A 19,585-nucleotide genomic window follows, 5' to 3' on the forward strand; every position below is an offset into this window, starting at 1 on the left:
TCTTTTTTCATTTTTGTTATCATCACTTTGTTGATCTATGGATTAAATTATGTTTGTGTTAGTTGACTTTTTTTTTTCTTTACCGATGTATATGTATTTTTATGATAATAATAATAATAGGATATTGTTAATTTTAGGGCTAGGCTTTGAACTAGACTTTCACTTGTGGAAATTTTCTGTCAAATCAATGGAAACATTGTTCTTATTTATCTATGAATGTTTAATTCTAAATTCGATAGGGGGGGTATCAAACACTAAACAAATTCAAGAAGGAATAATGGTGCAAATATTTTGAATAGGAATCAAGTACAATTTTCTATTAGCTTTATTCCTACAAAATACAATCTATAAAAGACTATTGGAGTCTAAGAAGTAGGAAAAATTTAATTTGTCCGGACACTTGGACACTCCAATATTTGTTGGACACCTATTGGACATTTGTTAGTAGAACAAATGCATTAGACATGCATAAAACATTTATTCAGTAGACTGGCAAGACACGTATACGACAATGATAATAACTTTTAAGTGTGGAATACATTAAACTAAGTATTTTAAGTATATAAATATGTATCAATTTATTTACTATGATTTTTTTTACTAATTATATATTTTTAATTGTAGTGTCCTCCTAGATTTAAAAAAAAATAGTCTATTGATTTGTCTGGGTCATATCTGTATTCATGCTTCTTAGATCGAAATATTACCTCGTTAAAAGATAAAACTTGCTAACATAAATAGTTAAGTATGGAATAATTAAGTGAAAACATTATTTTGTCCACTTCCAACTAATACTCAATTTGAAATTGAGTTTCTAAGTGTTTAAAGGATTGTTTTTCTACTAAAATGACATTTTTTTTCAAACGCATTCTTTATTTGAATTGGCTTACCCTTCATTTTTAGTTCATTTTTTTATATTCAAACAACGACTTTCATTAAGGAAAAAAATGTAAGAATGCACAAACATAAAAAAACAAAAAAACAAAACCAATAGTTGCAGTAGATCCTTCAAAATCAAAGCCTACGAACAATACAAAGAAATTTGAGGGCGAACAAAGGACAAAATCTCAAAAGATTTTTATCCACCCCTCTAAAATTTCTACTATTTCACTCACCTACAAAAGTCCCACAGCATCGCACTCACCCCCTACTAACCTTAAAAAGCTACCCTTCATATTCAATTCGCCTAAGCATATTTAGTTCATATAAACATTTTAGAAAGAACATCTTTATAGATATATAAGGTAAAGCAAAAAAAATGATTCCACGGTAGAAATATAATAGCCACTCTAGATTTATTTAACACCAAAGTGGGGAATGAAATCAGGTGGATGACATTGATATGAGTAGAACAAATGGGGTAAAGTTAAGTGAGTGATGTACCTGTGCTAGCACATGCCTTGCATTTATGAAGTTCATCGCTCATGCTTGACTTGGCTTATTCCGGGGCTTCTGTCACGCTCTCTATGCATCAGCTTTTATCAGCCTTCCATTTATTTCATTTTTTTCAGTGGCAGCCAAATTTTATGGCGAAATGCAAGATAAATGCAACGATATAAAGTACATATATATTTTATGTAATAAAAAAATATTCACAAGGGAAAAAAATTACAAACATAAATTAAGAATTGATTGTGGTGATAAAATATGGTATAAATGTCTGGCCATCTCTGTTTTGTTTTGTTTTCCTCCATTTTGTAAGTTGCCCCCACACACTTTCTAGATTGGGACAAGAATTCGAGCCACACATCTGCATCATTGCCTAACATTATAGTTAATTATCAAAATAAGATACAGGATTTTGAGTCCTAAACTAAAAGCAACCTAAGAATTTAAAATATAGTCTCAACTAAAGAGTAAAAAATTCAAATCCTCGATCTTCTATCTTCACATTATTGAACTTAAAACACAAACTTTCAAAAACTTGTTAGATACTTTATAAAGTTTATGAATATCAACCATATATAACAGTTTAGAAACAATTACAAACACAATACTTATATTTAACAAAAAAAAAAAAAAAAAAGACAATGTTGCCTTTTATATCATTCATAAAATGACTTACTTGCCATGTACTATGTTTTTGAAATCCCAACAGACCTAGTGTTCGGAAATCTCTATTTCCTCTTTGGTTCAAATCCTCCCCAAACAAGTAACACTAATAGAAGATGATTTGGAAATTTTGCAATTCCCTTCCATAATTTAGATAATAAGCCAACCACCTATTCTTGATTCCTACAAATGATAAATTGCTATATACTCTATGTCTATTAATGAGATGTGAATGAGATTTGGGTACCAAATTGGCACCCTCTAGATGCTGCTGATTGGTCTTCATTTGACCCATAGACCCACATACAATATCAAACACAAAATAAAATTTTTGGGTATCAGTACTACCCAGTACCCACAAACAATAAATATATATATATATATATAGCTCTTCTCTTGGCCTGTTGGTTGTTTCTCTCTCTAGCTTTTTGCTGTTAGTATTGGGAGTTTCACGGGTCTTGATTCTTCCCTTTTTTCCTCATAGCAATCTGTTTACCAACAACTTCAACTCCTGTGGTCTTCCCCTTTTTATATTCTTCTTTCCACTATTTGCTCTTTGTCCTAAGCTGCCTCTCTTCACTCTCACACTCAGTAATGCCTGTCCCTTTTTCTCTTCTCTGTTTTCTCACTCTGCTCATCATTTTCTACACACCATCAAAATGTGCAAATGCAAAATCACCACCACCTAAACAACTCCCCGCCCACCGCCACCGCCTCCTCTCCGTCGACTACTACGACAAAACATGCCCTCACCTCGACCAACTCGTCTCCTCAATCACTACCCAACAGTTCAAAGACGCACCAGTCTCAGCTCCAGCAACACTCCGCCTCTTCTTCCATGATTGCTTTGTAGAAGTAAGAAAATTATAAAGGCCCATTTGGCCATCACCCTCACCCACACCTACATTTTACTACATGCATTGTGTAATCAGTTTCAATTACCTGGATTTTGAGAAAGCTCTTGAAAATGGCAGGGCTGTGACGGGTCGATTCTGATATCAACAAAGCCAGGCAGCAAAGTGGCGGCGGAAAAGGATGCAGTGGACAATAAAGGCCTGAGACCGGAGGCGTTTGAAAGCATCAAGAAAGCCAAGGCGTTGGTTGAGAGCAAATGCCCTGGTGTTGTGTCTTGTGCTGACATCCTCGCAATTGCAGCCAGAGATTTTGTCCATTTGGTGAGAGCCTTCGCCTTTTCTCTTGATTCAATAAAATCTAGTCATTTTCTGCATATAAAACGGTACATTAAAAAAAGATTTAAAAACATTAAGGATTGTGTTTGATAGTTGATACAGTGATTTGATATTGAATGGACATTGTTACTATTCTGCTTAGATAATGTGAGGGATGGGCTAAATCAAAAGAAAAGAGAATACATATAGATGCAGTATCAATATCCTAGAAAATTTGCCACTTTCTCCATTATTTAATTACTAAACTTGAGCAGTACAAGAAGGAAAATGACAAGAAGAAGATGGTTCGGTTTATTATTGGTCTGTAAAAAACACTTGGTCCACAGCATCAAAATGTAGATAAAAAAAATTGTCTTTTCAGCTTCACCATTTTCCAGTTCAGTATGAAATCTAGTTCTGTAAAGTCAGATTCTGACACAATTCACAATAAGGAACACAGCCTCATGTTCATGAAAACCATACATTAAACGAGGAATTTATTGTTAAGTTGGTTATAAAATTATATTTAATAGAATACGAATACAATTGACTGCTGTCATGCAAATTGCAGCCAAGAAAACAGTAGATTCAAATCCAAATCCAAATCCAAATTAAGCAAAAATTAACGAAGTAGATCAAAGTTCCATGTGCTTAAGTTTATTTATTTATTTACTTTTGTCTAGAATTGGTTTACTACTAAGTTGTCCTTATCTAAACTCCACTATTTAATGTTATATTCCTCTGTCCAATGATGCTTTAGTTAACAATCATCAATGTTTTTGGATTGTACATGGAAGAAAGGAAGAAATAATTGAAATTAGTTTAAGCTAATCTCCTCTGTCGTATAAGAATGATAAAAGCGATTCCCACCCCATTTTGGGCCGTAGCCCGTTAGGCTTCATTATGAAGATGGGGTTAACCCAAAAATGTTTGGACCTTTATAGGCCCAGCATAAATTAAATTAGACATCAAATCCTCAACTTTCTGGCCTATCCGAATTTTTTCTTCTTCGCATGGTTGAACCTTTGACTTTAAAATTATTGATACATATTTCATGTTAGTTAAGTAAGGTTTATTTTAGCTATTTGGGTTTTTAAGTTTAAGAATGTCTAATACAAGAGTTGAAGTTTAAAAAGTATCGATCCACTTATTGTGCTCTACGTGTATGAAGTTTCGAATTTTCATCAAAGTCTCTCGAATTTCTTAATAGACACTAAATTATTAAATTTAAACAATTTAGAGTTGTAATAGACATACAGAATTCACTTTCATATCTAATATATCAGTTAATTAATTTTTTATTAGAACATTATCAAACAACTAAAGTTCCAAAATAGACTTCCAAAGTTATTTTTAGATATAAAGTTAGAGTTTACGACAAAGATAAATTTAATTTTGTCAAATTTGAAAGTTGTGTTTAAAAATATAAAATCAAATATTAAATTGGTAATAGAAAGTATGTTTGAAAATAATTTAAACATTCTTCAAAAGATAATAATAATAATAATAATAATTAAAGAAAAAACATATTGTCATTAAGAAAAAAAATTATGAAACGAGAAAATTGCAGGCAGGAGGGCCGTATTACCCGGTGAAGAAGGGAAGATGGGACGGGAAGATCTCAATGGCGTCCAGAGTAGGTTCCAATCTACCACGAGCAAATTCCACCGTCGATCAGCTTCTCAAACTTTTCAATTCCAAAGGTCTATCGGCCGATGATCTCGTCGTCCTATCCGGTGCGCATACGATCGGATTTGCACACTGCGAGCACTTCACGAACCGTCTCTACGACTATAGAGGCACGAAGCAACCGGATCCAGCGATCGACGGGAGACTGCTGAAGGAGCTAAAAATGTCGTGCCCTAGGTACGGCGGAAATACAGATATAGTGGCTCCATTCGATGTAACGACGCCGTTTTTGTTTGATCATGCTTACTACGGAAATTTGGAAGGTAAGTTGGGATTGTTGGCTACGGATCAAGGTCTGGTTTCGGATGCGAGGATGAAGACGATGGTGCAGGGTTTGGCAAAGGATAAGCAGAAGTTTTTTCAAGCTTTTGCGGCGGCAATGGACAAAATGGGATCGATTGGTGTGAAGAGAGGACGAAGACATGGAGAGCGAAGGAGGGATTGTAGCATTCATCAGAGTTGATGATGATGATGATGGATGCCTTCATCATCACAATGACATTTGAAAATAAACCCTTTTTGTATTTTTTTTTTTCTTTTTGAAATTTTATTTTTAGAAATATATGAGAGAAATTTCTCTATAGAATGAGGGGTTGTTGGTTATGCAGCTCATGAAATATTTGAAAATGGCATTTCTTAGCACAATGGAAGTAGTAAATGTTAATTAAATCTCTACCTAACAAACATATGTTCTAACACGTCCGAATGAGTTGTCCTTTATCGTTTATTTTCTTGACAAAATAAGTTTAAGTCACGCTGACATCTAAATTAAAAGTAGTATATAACCTTAATGATAACAGTGAAACTTGGTTTAGAAATATTACATTTATAATTTAACTCTAAACAAAATAAGCTTAAGTTAGTAGTCTATAACCTAAATGATAACATTGAAACTTGGTTTAGAAATATTACATTTATAATTTAACTCTAAACAAAATAAGCGTAAGTCAGTAGTCTATAACCTTAATGATAACAGTGAAACTTGGTTTAGAAAGATTACATTTATAATTTAACTCTAAACAAAATAAGCTTAAGTCAGTAGTCTATAACCTTAATGATAACATTGAAACTTGGTAAATATAGATGACATGCGGGTAATACTTGAGATGTACTATCTTCATACATCTCTCATCACTCACTAAAAAAAATATTTAAAAAAAGATTTAAGGAAATTGGTCATATGATATACTATAATTGGACAATTTGGTGAAATACACAATACACTTGGATATTTTTCGAAAACAAATTAGCAAAGAATGTAGTTTGAATAAATTAATTTATCAAGACAAAAAGGTTGTATTAAAAGTAATTAGAAACAAAATTGAACATCCAAGTCAAAATAAACATAGCAAACATCATAGAGTCAACATGATAGACCTAAAAACCGAATCGACCGATCAACCCGTTCTGTTTGGTCGAAAAGAAAATGACCAGTCAGTGTTGATTTGGGAAAAATCAAATATTAATTTGGAAAAAGTCCAAACCGAAAATTTTAAAAAATATTGTAAAGAATAAAAGCATAATTTAACTATGTGGTGCTTGCACTCAAGAATCTATAGTGAACCTAGCTCAACTATATGGTGCTTGTACCCGAACTTTATTCTTTTAACTCTTTTTCACGACTTATACTTATGCGGCTTAATTATAGAGTACTTGTACAAGATTTAAGAGCCTCGCATGCACAAAATTAAGAAATAACCGTGAAAATAGAAAACTAAAAAATGGCAAAAAACGGAAATAACAAGAATAATAGCAAAATCGCCATCCGCCTCCTTTTATTAATTATTTTTAACCAGATTATACCCCTTGATATAGGATAATTCATTATTCAAAATACAATGAATTTGAATAGTTCAAAAAATGCGGCAGAATATCTAAGGTTCACAGACAATGTATTTTGTAAACAACATTCAAATTTGGTAAATCTTAACTAAATCAACTATTTTATTGCTAGAGAATATTGCACCAACTTCTCCCTGAAATAATGCCAATATTTTCTATCAAATTTTCGAATTCTTTATAATTCAAACAATTTATTTGCATAATTCATAATATATATGTTTAATAACAATTGAATTTAAATAGCAGATCCTCTCCCTAAAATAATGCAAAGATAATTACAAATTTATCTGATGTTCATATTTCAAACACTTTATCAATAATTTATTAAATAATAAATAATATATATTATTAATAACTATTTGAATTTCAATTTTAGATCCTCCCCTAAAATAATACCAATTATGATTATCACATATTTTTGTTGCTTTTTATTTTTAAAAATTATATTCTCGTGCTAGTTGTATATAATTAAAATAAATAAATATAAATTATATATTCTGTTTTTTTTGTTAACATTAACGTTATTTGCATTTTTTTTACATTAAACCTTTTGTTTTTTGTTCAACGGTTTTCTTCGATTAATTTCAATCTTTTAGCATTATTTGTTGAAGACCATAGTCGGATCATGACAATTTTTCGTGATGGCTTTACAACGAGTAAAAACTGTGTTGGATGGTAGATGGATTGGATCTTCTCGATATATTGATTATCATTTAGTTGATGTACACGTTCCATTTTCATTTCGTTTTAAGGATTTGCAGAGATGCATTCAAGGTGTTTTTTCCATCTTCAAAGTTGTCCGTGTCTCGTTTGCTTGTGTCACTGAGATGGCTGCAACAATTCGAACTTCATTCAGGATAAAGGATGTGTATTGGCTTCTGTTAGTTTTGTCCAAATTTTTCGACAATGATTTACTAGTTGTTGTTGACTTTGTATTTACTGATGCTATTGAAAATACCTCGATCTCAAGATTCACATCATGAAACGAGGATTATTGACGTTGATGCATTTGAATAGTTGCATGCTGGACTACCTATCAATGGGGGACTAATGTTTAGAAGTAAATCAGTATTCAAAAAAGCTATTTATATGCTTGTTATGAACAATAGCTTTGAACTAGTTACTATTAGGTCCTATCGTACATCGTTTGATATTTGTTGTAAAGATTCGTCATGTTCTTGGTATCTACAAGCTTCTGTATTAAAAAAAAAAGTGATATTTTGATAGTTCGTTAATTCATAGATACCACAAGTGTGCTATTGACATCATTAAAAATGATCAATGGTAAGCAAGATTGTTTTTGAGTGAACGAAGTCATTTTTAAAATGAACGACAATTCTCCATATTGTCCTTCTGACATTATTAATTACATGAAATTCATCATAGAGTGAATATAAGTTATGACAAGGCTTGGAGAGGACGTGAGATTGCATTGAATTCTATTACGGGTACTCCAAAGGCTTCATATGACATGTTGTCAGCATTTTCTGATCCAAAAAAACCCATGTATACTAAATTACAATTACACTATAGTTTAGTATACCTGACATTCATATTATTTAAGGTATTACCTTTGTCATTTGAGTTCTTTGGTCCTGCCAAAGGTTGGTTGCACTTTCTTCATTATTTTTGCGGTTGAATTCAACGAAGATTGACCCTGTGCATACTTTAGTATTTCTCAATGATAAGTACCGTAATTAACAACGTCAGCAGGACGATATGGAGCCTTGTCATTCATTTAAAAAAAAAACTTCGTACACTCAGAAACAATCTAAGATGTTTTCCTGTGATCATTTTTAACGATGTCAACAACACACTAGTGGATATCCATATATTACTTTTTTGAATAAAGAAGCACGTAGATAGCAAGGACAAGACGAATCTTTACATCGAATATCAAATGATGTACAATTGGACCTAATAGTAACTAGTTCAAAGCTATTATTCACAGCAAACACGTAGATACCAAGAACAAGACGAATATTTTCAGTACTGATTTACTTCTAAAAACATTAATCCCACTTTAATAGATATTCCAACATGTGGCGATTCAAATGCATCAGCGTCAATAATCTCCGTTTCATGATGTGAATCTTGAAATCTAAGTACTTCACTATTCAAATACGAGGTATTTCCAACAACACTAGTAGATACAGAGTCAACAACCAGTAAATCATTGTCGAAAAATTTGGACAAAACTAACATAAGCCAATACACATCCTTATATCCTTATCCTCAATCCAAATGAGATTCGAATTGTTGCAGCCATCTCAGTAAACAGGCAAAACAAGACACAGACACCTCTAAAGATGAGAAGAGTCTACCTTGAATGCATTCTATAAATCCTTAAAACGAAGATGAAAATGGAACGTATACATCAACACGATAATCAATATATCGAGAAGATTCAATCAATCTACCATCCAACATAGTCTTTACTTGTTGTAAAGCCATTGTTATGATCCTACTATGGTCTTCGACAAATAATGTTGAAAGATTGAAATCAATCGACGAAAACCATTGAACAAAAAACAAAACGCTTTGTAAAAAAAATGCTAATAATGTGAATATTAATGTTAACAAAAAACAGTATATATCGTTTGTATTAATTTTTTAAAAAAATCTATACAACTATATAAGAATATAATTTTTTAAAATAAAAATCAACAGAAATACGTAGATAATCCTAACTGTTATTATTTTAGAAGATGATCAAAAATTTAAATTCAAATAGTTATTAAGAATATATATTAATTATTGATAAATTGTCTGAAATATTAATATAAAAATCTTGTAATTATCCTTGACATTATTTCAGGAAAAGGATAAATTATTAACAGTAGATATTATGAATTATCGAAATAAATTGTTAATAAATTATTTGAATTATAAAGAATCCAAAAATTTGATAGAAAATATGGACATTATTTTAGTGAGAAGTTAGTGCACTATTCTCCTACCACAAAAATTTAAGGAAGTTTTAGAAACGTGAAATACATCTGAAATTTCAGGAGGTTGGGAGACATTAGTTGTAGATGATGGTTATAAACTTTTGGTAAAACAAAATATAATAATATGTTAAATATTTTCACATTTTTTCATTTTCGTCAACGTGCTTCCTACAGGCTACAATTTTACAAAATCCCAATCCCCAAAAAAGAATGAATAGCGTAGCAAACCTGCCATTGTTCGCAGCCAGCGTAAGTACCAAGCGAACCACACTATTCAGATTCAGCAACAACAGAAAACTACACCCCATTAGATCCATGAGAGCTGTTGTTCAGCGAGTCGCCTCTGCAAGCGTCCAGGTCTCCTCTCTCTCTCTTTTCCTCTCTTAATGCTTTTCTATATCGCCGGTGTGAGATACTGCATTTCACAGGTCGATGGCCGCACCGTTTCAGAGATCGGCCCGGGCCTCCTCGTGCTCGTCGGCCTTCACGAATCCGACTCCGATGCCGACGCTGAGTACATGTAATCTACTCTACCCATCTCTCACACCCACTCTCTTTTCTTTACTGATTCCATCCTCCATTAGAACTTCTTCTTTTCAAATTGAATTTCAGATGCCGTAAGGTCCTAAATATGAGGTTGTTCCCAAATGAGAGTACCGGCAAAGCTTGGGACTTAAACGTAATTTAATTATACAAACACTCCTTGCTTCCTTATTCCGAAAAACCAAAAGCTTCAGGATTTGCTTTACTATTTTCCTTGATATTTCTTTCAGGTGATGCAGAAAAACTACGAGGTTCTATTAGGTAAGTGAAAAGAGGTTTGGGGTTTGCTTCGAACTTTGTACCTAGAATGTGAATCGGAGTTAATCCACTTATTAACTTATACTTGGTGGATTGCAACCAGTCAGCCAGTTTACACTGTATGGAATGTTGAAGGGGAACAAGCCGGACTTTCATGTGGCAATGCCTCCCCAAAGGGCTAAACCTTTCTACGCTTCTGTGGTCGAGAGGTTCGGTAAATCCTACAACCCAGATGCGATAAAAGGTATCCTATCTTCCCTAGTATGAAATTCAGTCTATATACTAAATAGGAACGGGTTCAACCAGTGGTCCAGTAGTATAAAGAGTTTACTGAATCTTGTCTTTGTTCCCTTTTCCTGTGGGCAGATGGAGTGTTTGGAGCAATGATGAAGGTAATCTCGCTATGCTCAGTTTTGGATTGCGAGTAACTCTCTGATATTTACTAGAGTATACAGTTTTGATATTTTGGGCACTGATGTTTGAGAAGGTCAATTTGGTGAATGATGGCCCAGTCACAATGCAGATTGACTCCCAACCGTCTAAGTAAGGAAATCTACCAATATACGAGCTCTCCTTCCTGCTGCAGGATGTTCAGGAAAATGGTAATTTGACAGTGATTTTCTCTTTCATTTCAGGAATACAGTTGAGGCTTCAGAAGACTCGTAATGGGTTTCTATTGATTTCTACAATTTGAGATTTGGCTGGGATTCTTCGTGGGCTAACAAGATGGAGTTGCTTGATGAGCTGACAGATTCTTTACATCAAGGTGGAGATGTTTATGTCCTCTTGAGCTTGGCCGGGGGGTTGTATGCAAACTTGCTCCTCTGACAATTGACAGTATCTAATTTTCTTTCTCATACCTTTTCATCTCTAAGACCAGAGCAAGCTCTCAAGGCTTTGCTAAGAATTCTTTCGAGGACTTAAAAAAATTGTTCAGCTCCCATTGTTAGTTTTAACCTCTTCAATTCTAATCCTCAGGTTTAAACTGAATAAATGTCAGCAAAATCAAGATCAATAACCATGATCTAATTTACAAGATGCAAATAAAGTACATCGTTGTTTTGGAGGGTGGTAGGCTCGTGTAAAATAAACTCCTTATGAACATGACACAAATGGTTTTGAATTAACAAACTATTTGTCCTCTAGAATGCTTAAGTTGGAATAAGTAGTACGATGAATACTGAATATTCTAATCAAGTGGCTGGAAGATGCTGGATTAGTGTTGTATGATCTACTCAACTAGGTTAAGATTAACTATGAAATAGGTTTTCTTACCTGTGCATGGCATATCTTCATAATGTGAAATATCTCAATACTGCCTTTTTGTTCGTCTACTATTAACTTTGACAAGAGGATGGTTCCTGCTACTGTAGGTGACCCTTCATATCTCCTATTAATCTTCTCAAGAAGTAAGTTCATTCAAGCTCTATAACTTTTTGGACACGATATTTGCAGCTACAAAAATGGCCTCTTTTGCGCATGATGAAATTTCCAACTGCCTGCATTATGACACAATTTTAAATTTTGAAAAGGGAGCCAGGTTGAAAATCTACCTCAAAATTATAGCAACTACAATGCAACATGTCAAGACCTAAATTAGAAAAATCAACTTATAACATCACAAGCGAACTTGGGATAGCTTGACTTGTTATGGCATGCATCCTAGACCGAGATTCTCTCCACTTGAGAAAAAGAAAAAGAAAAAGAAAAACCCAGCATCGCCATAATTGAGATGGCAGTGATGCCAGTAATACTTTTCAAGTTCTCACTCGTGTTATAATGCAACTCCACCTTGTCCCTTCCAATTCTATCGTTTGGCCGTTCAGTTTACAAGGTTCATGCAGCTCATGGCATTTAAGGATTAAACGAGTTGTTTAAGACTAACTGAAGTCGTCTTCTATGGGGGTAAGACAAGAACCAAAATTGTCATTACGGAAGGTTGAAACCCTGCAGTAGCATAGAAACCATGTGTTTTTTTCCAGTATAACATAAATAAAGAGGGCGCGCTTCAAGGTTTTTTCAACAAACTGAAGTCGTTCCACTAGTCATCAGAAGATGCGATGCTCTGTCAAATGGTGTGCCCCTTCAATCGAGGCTTAGAAGTATTCTTCTCAAGATTGGTACCTCAGATGTGCAACAGCAGTCATGGTAGCAATTTGTCAACTCATCTGGTTAATGAATTTTTATAAATCAAATGTTCTCTAGTTGATTTTGAGATAGATCGGCTCTTTCTTTCCATCCTCTTTGAGATTTTTTTTTTATATCCTTGAGTATTTGAGCCAACTTAATCACATTTTGACTAATCTCACGGGACAACCTATCTGCATTTGAATGTCAAAGGAAACTCGTAGAAAATTAATTCCTAGATAGGTGGCCACTATGGATTAAACTTTTCGTTAGTTATTGAAACTATGTCTTCCTTTTTACCATTAGACCAACCATGATGGTTTTCATCCTCTTGAGATGCACGTTCTTCAAACTTTTCAAAGATTACTTCTTTCATGGTTATGGTCTTTTGGCACACTTTTATTTCTTTTCCCACCGGCATTTCATTTGTATTGAATTGTTTCAGCCGCTGTTTTGATTTTTTTTGCCTTATTTGGAGTTCATTAAGTCATTGGGCCTCGTTTTGTTTGTTCCTATTTTTGGATTCCGAATTCTTTGTCTCTTAGAGATTCTAGCTCTGTGTATAATCCTCTTGTACTTGAGCACTAGTCTCATTTCATTATATTAATGGAGGGACTTTTTTTTATTAAAAATAATACTTGTTTATTCACATCGTAAATACACTCAAATTTGAAGTGGATTGAACTCTAAGTTAGACTATAAATTGAAGTTACTGTTACGCTAAGGGTCGAGCATTGGAGAGACACATTGATAATGGAATTCCATTTACTTCCAGCGGCAATAGCAAAACTGCCAAAGGTCGGAAGAATGGTTCCCAAATTGGGCACAAAATATGCTGACGTGAAATATACAGCTTTCCCCTGGGCAAGGAGACGTCTAAGACTCTAATCATAGGCATACTGACCATGACATACGCACATAATTATTAAGTTAGACACATCATACACAAAATGCAAATAATCCTATTGAGTTGACTATTGAGACATAAAGACAATGGAATCCGTCGAAGATAAAAGAGAAGAAACTTACTTGTCCAACGTCCTGAGGCAATTAAAAACTAATATCAAATTCTTGCAAGTTTCCACGACTGAACCACCCGCCATTTGTTCTTTGGAAACTGGGATGTCTTCAACCGTTTGTTTAGTAGAGAGCAACAGGAAAGCCTGAAGAATGGACAAACTGAGTAAACTATTTATAGCCTCTACTAACTAGTGCAAATAGATTATAAGTCAATACACATAACATAACAACAATCGTTCCAAACCAAAAGGTGATAGGCAGAAACTATATCTCTTGGTACCTTTTCTTTCTTTATTTAGTCATAATGTTAAAATGGAAAACATCTAATGAAAGGGCTATGCTAGGCATCAAGGTTAAAGAGAGCAAATGAGCTCACCAAAGGGTAACAACAGCTAAGACGAAAAGCCTTTTCATAAAGTATTGATGAAATTTCTCATCTTACATATAGAAAGCACTGACATTATAAAAAGCTGTCAACATAGTAAACAAGAATTCCATCCATGCATGCTGGAAAGTCGACAAAAACATCCATTAGCAGAGCTGTGGGTCCAAGTACAGTTGAGTTTATTATATATGAGATGGAAAGTGAATCACCTGAAAACCATGTGCTAACAAAAGATGAATTGCATGTGCACCAATCTTCTTAGTAATACTTTTGGTACTAGAGCTGTTCGAAATACACTTCAATACTCCAGAGAATGTTGCATCTTCTGCAGGACCATTAGACCTCCTAGTACGAACAGAAGGCTGCAAGGTGAAAAAGTACATAATAGTTGTGTCGTGTGGTTTAAAATTAATGTGTCAATGTGTGTGTGTTAGATAACGAGTCACAGAACCAGTATGGTCAAAATTATTAATGCAAATACTTTTAAGAAATAATTTAGGGAAAGAAAAACCCAAGTAGTAACATTATTAAGTAAATCTGACGGTGTTGAATCACATATATACCTTGGACATGTATTTCCAGAAAAATTGCACGATAATTTCCAGTTTCCACTTTGAGTCCTTGAAGACCTGTGAAAATATTGCAAGATCATAACTATATTAACAAGTTGAATTTGAGGCATAGGACCAAAAACAAGGAGAAAAAGCCTTGACAACTTGTATGAAACTGAGAAGGAGTTTCATTAGCAAAAGAAAATATTCATGATGTTATCAGGGGAAGCATATAGTTGTTTCTGCTGCGTTGACAAAGAAACCTCCAGAATACAAAACATATGTAGTATCACTAAGAATATCATGGAAGGCAAACGGGATGTATAATATTTCTCGGCTACTTGCCACTATATGGTTCACTAATACTGATTGGATAAATTAAGAAGAGAATAAATTTCCAAGCAAGAGAAGAATAAAATATGGTCGGATTTGGATGCAACCTGAAGAAATGGCGCAAGAATGTTTTTATCATAAGCCAATTCGTCCTGAATAATCTCTGCGAGTGGGGTTCTGAAATCTCACAAAAAATTATTTTTAGAGAAGAATGCGGTTCTAATAAGAGAGAGAATACACCGGAGGGAAAAGAAAATAATGAAACTAGTACCTCACACCATCAGCCCTTGTAATATGACCTTGCATATCCGCATTCTTTTTCGATAAATCAACCTCCAATACCTACACCAGTTCTCCATTAAGATAAAAAATAAAAAAAAAAATAGTACTTGGATGACTAGAATGCCAAAATACCTACCATTACCATAAGCTTCAGCATGGCAGCACATGTTAGCCTTCCGAAATGAAGGAACGCAGTGGCCAAAGCAGTATCAATAGCTTTAGGTTGTTTCGCCATAGAAGTCTCAGAAGATTGGACAGCATTGTCATATTCAGCAAGAAATTGACCGAATCCACACAGGGTGGTCACACAATCCTTCATTAATCCTTTGTAGTTCATTTTCCTTGAACACTGAAGAAGATATAAAATTTAAACATAAGCAAAATAGGGGCTCTAATGAGCAAGTTGCTTGACCAAAAAGAAGCGTCCATCTTAAGTTCAATACAATAAAATAGAGAATCACCATGTGAATCATGACTAATAAGTGCTAAAATAGGAAGAACAAACTGCTGACATCATACCAGAATCATGTTAAGCAAAGATTCCCGTACAAGGACCCAGTTCATGGTTTCTGCAAGCAAATAGACTTCTTAATTACCTAGTAATTAGCACTTTACAAGAACATAACTTATGGATATAGTAGGTTACCTTTGTACATCTGATTTCGAGGCACAAAATCTCCTTCAAGGGCATTGACAAGATAATGAAACAATAACATGTTACTTAGGACCTGCAACAAATTTGAGCAAAGAAGTTGGCAACGAGACTAGACAAAAGACTAAAGCTGCAAAATTTCCAACCATCCCCTTCAAGTTATATCGTTACTTATGTGGAAAAAACAAAAGGATGCATAAAGTACATATTATAATAATTTACATTACAGGTCCTATAGTGAATTCAGAATTGTGCTTGCACTAACTCTTTTCATCGACAAAGCAAACATAAATAAGGAAAAAACCTTGGTATCCAACGCTTGGAAATTTTCAACATCAGAGACTTCTGCTAGGCCTTGCAGAAGTTGATGAAAGCCCTGCAAACCACAGAAACTTAATTGAAGGCTGAATAGTGCATACATGAAGGATGGATTCTAGAAGCACATCAATTTTAATACTTCAAAGTTACAGTAAAAAATTAACTAGCTCAATCTGAAATTAAAAAATTAACTAGCTCAATCTAAAATTTCTTTCAACCAGAAAGAGAACTAGCTGACAAGTACTTATATATCAGTGAACGTGGTGCAGTAAAAAGATCATTCAATCAGGCAGACAGCTATGCAGGGTGAGTTTGGACGGTAAAACTGACCTGGGAATCAAGTAGTCCGCTAGTGAGATCATTAGCCGCTGCCCTCTCACTATCTGAAATGTCAGTGCCTAGCACAAATGGAGTCCAAGCCTATAAAGGAAACACAACCATCACAGAAAAAGGAAACGAAAGTAGTATCACATTTCGATGGTCAGCGATCAAAGACACAGAAATTCAATGCTTGCAATACCTCCTGAACCACGACTAATTCATGAGGCATGCTGGATCCATTGGTATTCATCATATACACCCTAGGGAATTGCTGTAGTAAAATAAGAGCATCAAACTCACGCATGCAACCATGCGGAGAGAGAGAGCTATAAAAACAAATATATGGAAAAAGAATAGATCTTAGTACCCTGTCTAACTCATTCAAAAGCTGGTAACTTGTTGAAATCAGTTCGAGGGACTTCCCGAACCTCAAGATTTTGAAAATTGCTTCACACATTTTGCTTGATCAACAAAATTCCATGTAATTACAAGGTCAGCTAGTTAGAGAAGATTACCAATTACAGTTCCAACAGGTGATTTGAAATACTCGATCAACCTTGTATGACTAGAAATAGAAAGAAGAGGTTTACAATGTCGGTGGCGATTTATTTTCTGGCAAAAGTGAAGCCGCACGCACAGCTTCGAGAAAAGCAATTCCTAATGAAGAACATCTTGATCAATAAAATGAAAAACAGAAACACGTACTTTCGTTCCTATTGATACGTTAGGGATTCTAATAAAACGTAGGATATCTTTTGTATCAATTATTTGCAGATTAATGACAACTGAAGAAACAGTAAAGAGTCCAGCTCATTGGAAGAAAATCGGTTGCTCTACTCATGATTCCAATCAGTTTTCAGAATCCAAACAGTAAAGAAGAAAACGAAAAGTAAAAAATGAAGACCGTACTGTCATCATCGGCATCTCGAGTGTGTTTAGTGGCTTCGGAAGTGTCGAGAATAGCCAAGGTGTTCTCCTCCATCGCCCCTCGAACACCGCTGCTAGGGTTTTCCATTGCTTTTTTGCGTACCTCCGGTGGAACTTCTACAAAGAAAGATAGCGAATGTCAAAAGCGAATTCAAAGAAGAGGAGAGAGTAGAGTGTGTTTGCTTGATTTCCCGCCAATTTTCGAAGTGGAGAATCGAGAAACGAATGGTGGGTGTGCAAATGCAAACTCATAAAGACGACGGGGAAGTTCGACAATAGTAAATTAAGTTACCTGATAGATACTAGAAAGGCCTTAGAATATTTAGGATCCTTTTTGACTCTTCAGAAAAATAGCAAATTTATAGGTTTATCAAATATGGTTCCAAAATATCTTAAATGCCTCTATTTAGTAGAAAAAATTAACCATCTTCGTCTACCTAAATTATAATTTACCTCGAAAGAATAGTAGCCTTTCACAAAAAATCCTCTCAACCAAAAGAAAGAAAAGCCTCTACCACCTTAAGACGAAAAAAAGTTTACCACCATAAATTACTTGTTATATTATCTCGATTTTCTTCTTTAAAAAATATGTATCTAAAGAAATTTAAAATGCCAAAAAAATATATTTTTAATAAAAAAATTCAAATGTAATAAAACAAAAATACAATCACAATAAATATTGAAATTAAAAAAAACAACAACTTCAATGGAATAATAAATTAAATTATTAATAAATAAATAAATAATTTGTTGATATAAATTATTAGTAAATAGATGATAAATTTAGATTTTATAAAGAAAAACTACAATTTATTTCAAATCCCAAGAAATAACAAATAATTTTTAAGTAGGATAATTTCAACGGATTTTAAATCTCAATAATTTTAATTTAAAGAGAAATTAAATTATTAATAAATAAATAATAATTTCCTTATATAGATTATTAATAATTGGATTATAAATTACTATTGATTAGGTAAAATCTAAAATTTTAAAAATACAATAAATTTCAAATCTCAACAATTTCAATTGAATACCAAATAATCTTAAAATTTATAAGATAATCTTTTCCATCTTCTAAATTTACGAATTCAATAACATAAATATTTTTTTAGAAAAATAGGCTTTTACTCTACATTTAAAAAATACATAAATACTAATTTAATAATAAAAAAAATCCTTATCATCTAAAAATTATACCATTTTGTAAATTGGCTTACGGTTCTAATGTAATTAAATAAATTTCAATATGCAAGAGAAAAAAAATTAGTGTAATGACAAAAATGAAAGTTTAAGCATACTTAAATTTTAAATAATTTAATAAAACTTTATCATTTAAAAATGAATACAAAATAGGTTGAAGTTACCACCCAAATATAATTTATTTTAAATAAAAAATGAATAATTGTAATCTATCGTGAAATTAAGAAATCTAATCTAAAATATAATTTCAAATTGTTATTAAAAATATATTAATATTATAAAATATAATTTTAAATTATTATTAAAAATATATACTATATATCATATAATAATAATAATTACAGATATCGTGAGAGATTGCTATTAGTACAACAGATTTAGTTAGAATTTATTAAATTTGAAGGTCAAAATATAGTGAAATCTAATATTTGTTTCAGATAAGAGATTCGAGTTTAATATAATTAAAAAAACAGGGGCACGATGATTTTACTATTTTTCTTATTTTTTTCCGCCTTTTGTCAATTTTAGTTATCATCCCATCTTTTTAAGAAATAATCCAAATTTTAAATTCAAATTTTCATTTTTAAGATGTGTTGGCAAACTCAAAGCTCATTTTTATTTATTTTCAAAATTTTGATCAAAATAAATTTTAGATGAGAAATTTAGGTTATAAATACAAAAATCTCAAAAATTTATTGGTTTATAACAGTGTTTCAAGTGCAAATATCTCAATCTTAAGTAACCCAAATTATGTTTAACAAATTAGTCTTGGATGCAATCATGCAACCACCCTGTGGGACAATTTGATTGAAAGTTCAAACCATTTAATAGACAAGTACAATTTTCATGTCTTGGATTTAAGGACACAGAACTTTTGATTGATCAAATTTTCTAATTCATCAATGAAAACATCAAAATAGTAAAATAACTTCCATAAAATGGCATAAATAATCAAAGCAATG

The 19,585-nt window shown here is 33.0% G+C and overlaps 3 protein-coding genes and 1 long non-coding RNA gene across 10 annotated transcripts; 2 read left to right on the forward strand and 2 right to left on the reverse strand.

Moving 5' to 3' along the window:
- Nucleotides 1–1,299: 1,299 nt before the first annotated feature.
- On the reverse strand, nucleotides 1,300–4,950 carry LOC103486694 (uncharacterized). The gene is made up of 3 exons (XR_537114.3): nucleotides 4,810–4,950; nucleotides 2,995–3,275; nucleotides 1,300–1,762 (listed from the first exon to the last, which is right to left on the reverse strand). It is a non-coding gene; the product is annotated as an uncharacterized LOC103486694 (long non-coding RNA).
- On the forward strand, nucleotides 2,199–5,560 carry LOC103486702 (peroxidase 19). The gene is made up of 3 exons (XM_008444732.3): nucleotides 2,199–2,907; nucleotides 3,027–3,227; nucleotides 4,792–5,560. The coding sequence occupies exons 1-3, from the start codon at nucleotides 2,647–2,649 to the stop codon at nucleotides 5,371–5,373; spliced, it is 1,044 nt and encodes a 347-aa protein (XP_008442954.1). The 5' UTR covers nucleotides 2,199–2,646; the 3' UTR covers nucleotides 5,374–5,560.
- Nucleotides 5,561–8,046: 2,486 nt separating this feature from the next.
- Nucleotides 8,047–17,714, reverse strand: LOC103486681 (negative regulator of systemic acquired resistance SNI1). 7 transcript variants are annotated; one of them, XR_007816232.1, is made up of 17 exons: nucleotides 17,403–17,713; nucleotides 17,084–17,150; nucleotides 16,861–16,954; nucleotides 16,693–16,764; nucleotides 16,503–16,592; nucleotides 16,159–16,230; nucleotides 15,849–15,930; nucleotides 15,722–15,771; nucleotides 15,339–15,551; nucleotides 15,192–15,262; nucleotides 15,028–15,097; nucleotides 14,600–14,665; nucleotides 14,246–14,398; nucleotides 13,661–13,794; nucleotides 11,780–12,003; nucleotides 8,324–8,418; nucleotides 8,047–8,239 (listed from the first exon to the last, which is right to left on the reverse strand). XR_007816232.1 is itself a non-coding variant. In XM_008444701.3 (15 exons), exons 1-15 carry the CDS (start codon nucleotides 17,506–17,508, stop codon nucleotides 11,931–11,933), a joined length of 1,413 nt encoding a protein of 470 aa, XP_008442923.1. In that variant the 5' UTR covers nucleotides 17,509–17,713; the 3' UTR covers nucleotides 9,782–11,930. The 7 variants fall into 7 exon arrangements, 4 of the variants coding, with proteins under 4 accessions (XP_008442923.1, XP_050936538.1, XP_050936539.1 ...); XR_007816233.1 differs by lacking the exons at nucleotides 8,047–8,239; nucleotides 8,324–8,418 and adding an exon at nucleotides 9,782–11,081; XR_007816234.1 differs by lacking the exons at nucleotides 8,047–8,239; nucleotides 8,324–8,418 and adding an exon at nucleotides 9,782–11,489.
- LOC103486664 (uncharacterized) lies at nucleotides 9,914–11,460 on the forward strand. Its single transcript, XM_008444681.3, has 8 exons — nucleotides 9,914–10,060; nucleotides 10,132–10,223; nucleotides 10,316–10,382; nucleotides 10,477–10,507; nucleotides 10,608–10,748; nucleotides 10,871–10,896; nucleotides 10,992–11,047; nucleotides 11,140–11,460. The coding sequence occupies exons 1-8, from the start codon at nucleotides 9,914–9,916 to the stop codon at nucleotides 11,168–11,170; spliced, it is 591 nt and encodes a 196-aa protein (XP_008442903.1). The 3' UTR covers nucleotides 11,171–11,460.
- Nucleotides 17,715–19,585: the final 1,871 nt, after the last annotated feature.

Source organism: Cucumis melo, chromosome 12, assembly GCF_025177605.1.
Source record: "Cucumis melo cultivar AY chromosome 12, USDA_Cmelo_AY_1.0, whole genome shotgun sequence".
Taxonomy (NCBI): domain Eukaryota; kingdom Viridiplantae; phylum Streptophyta; class Magnoliopsida; order Cucurbitales; family Cucurbitaceae; genus Cucumis; species Cucumis melo.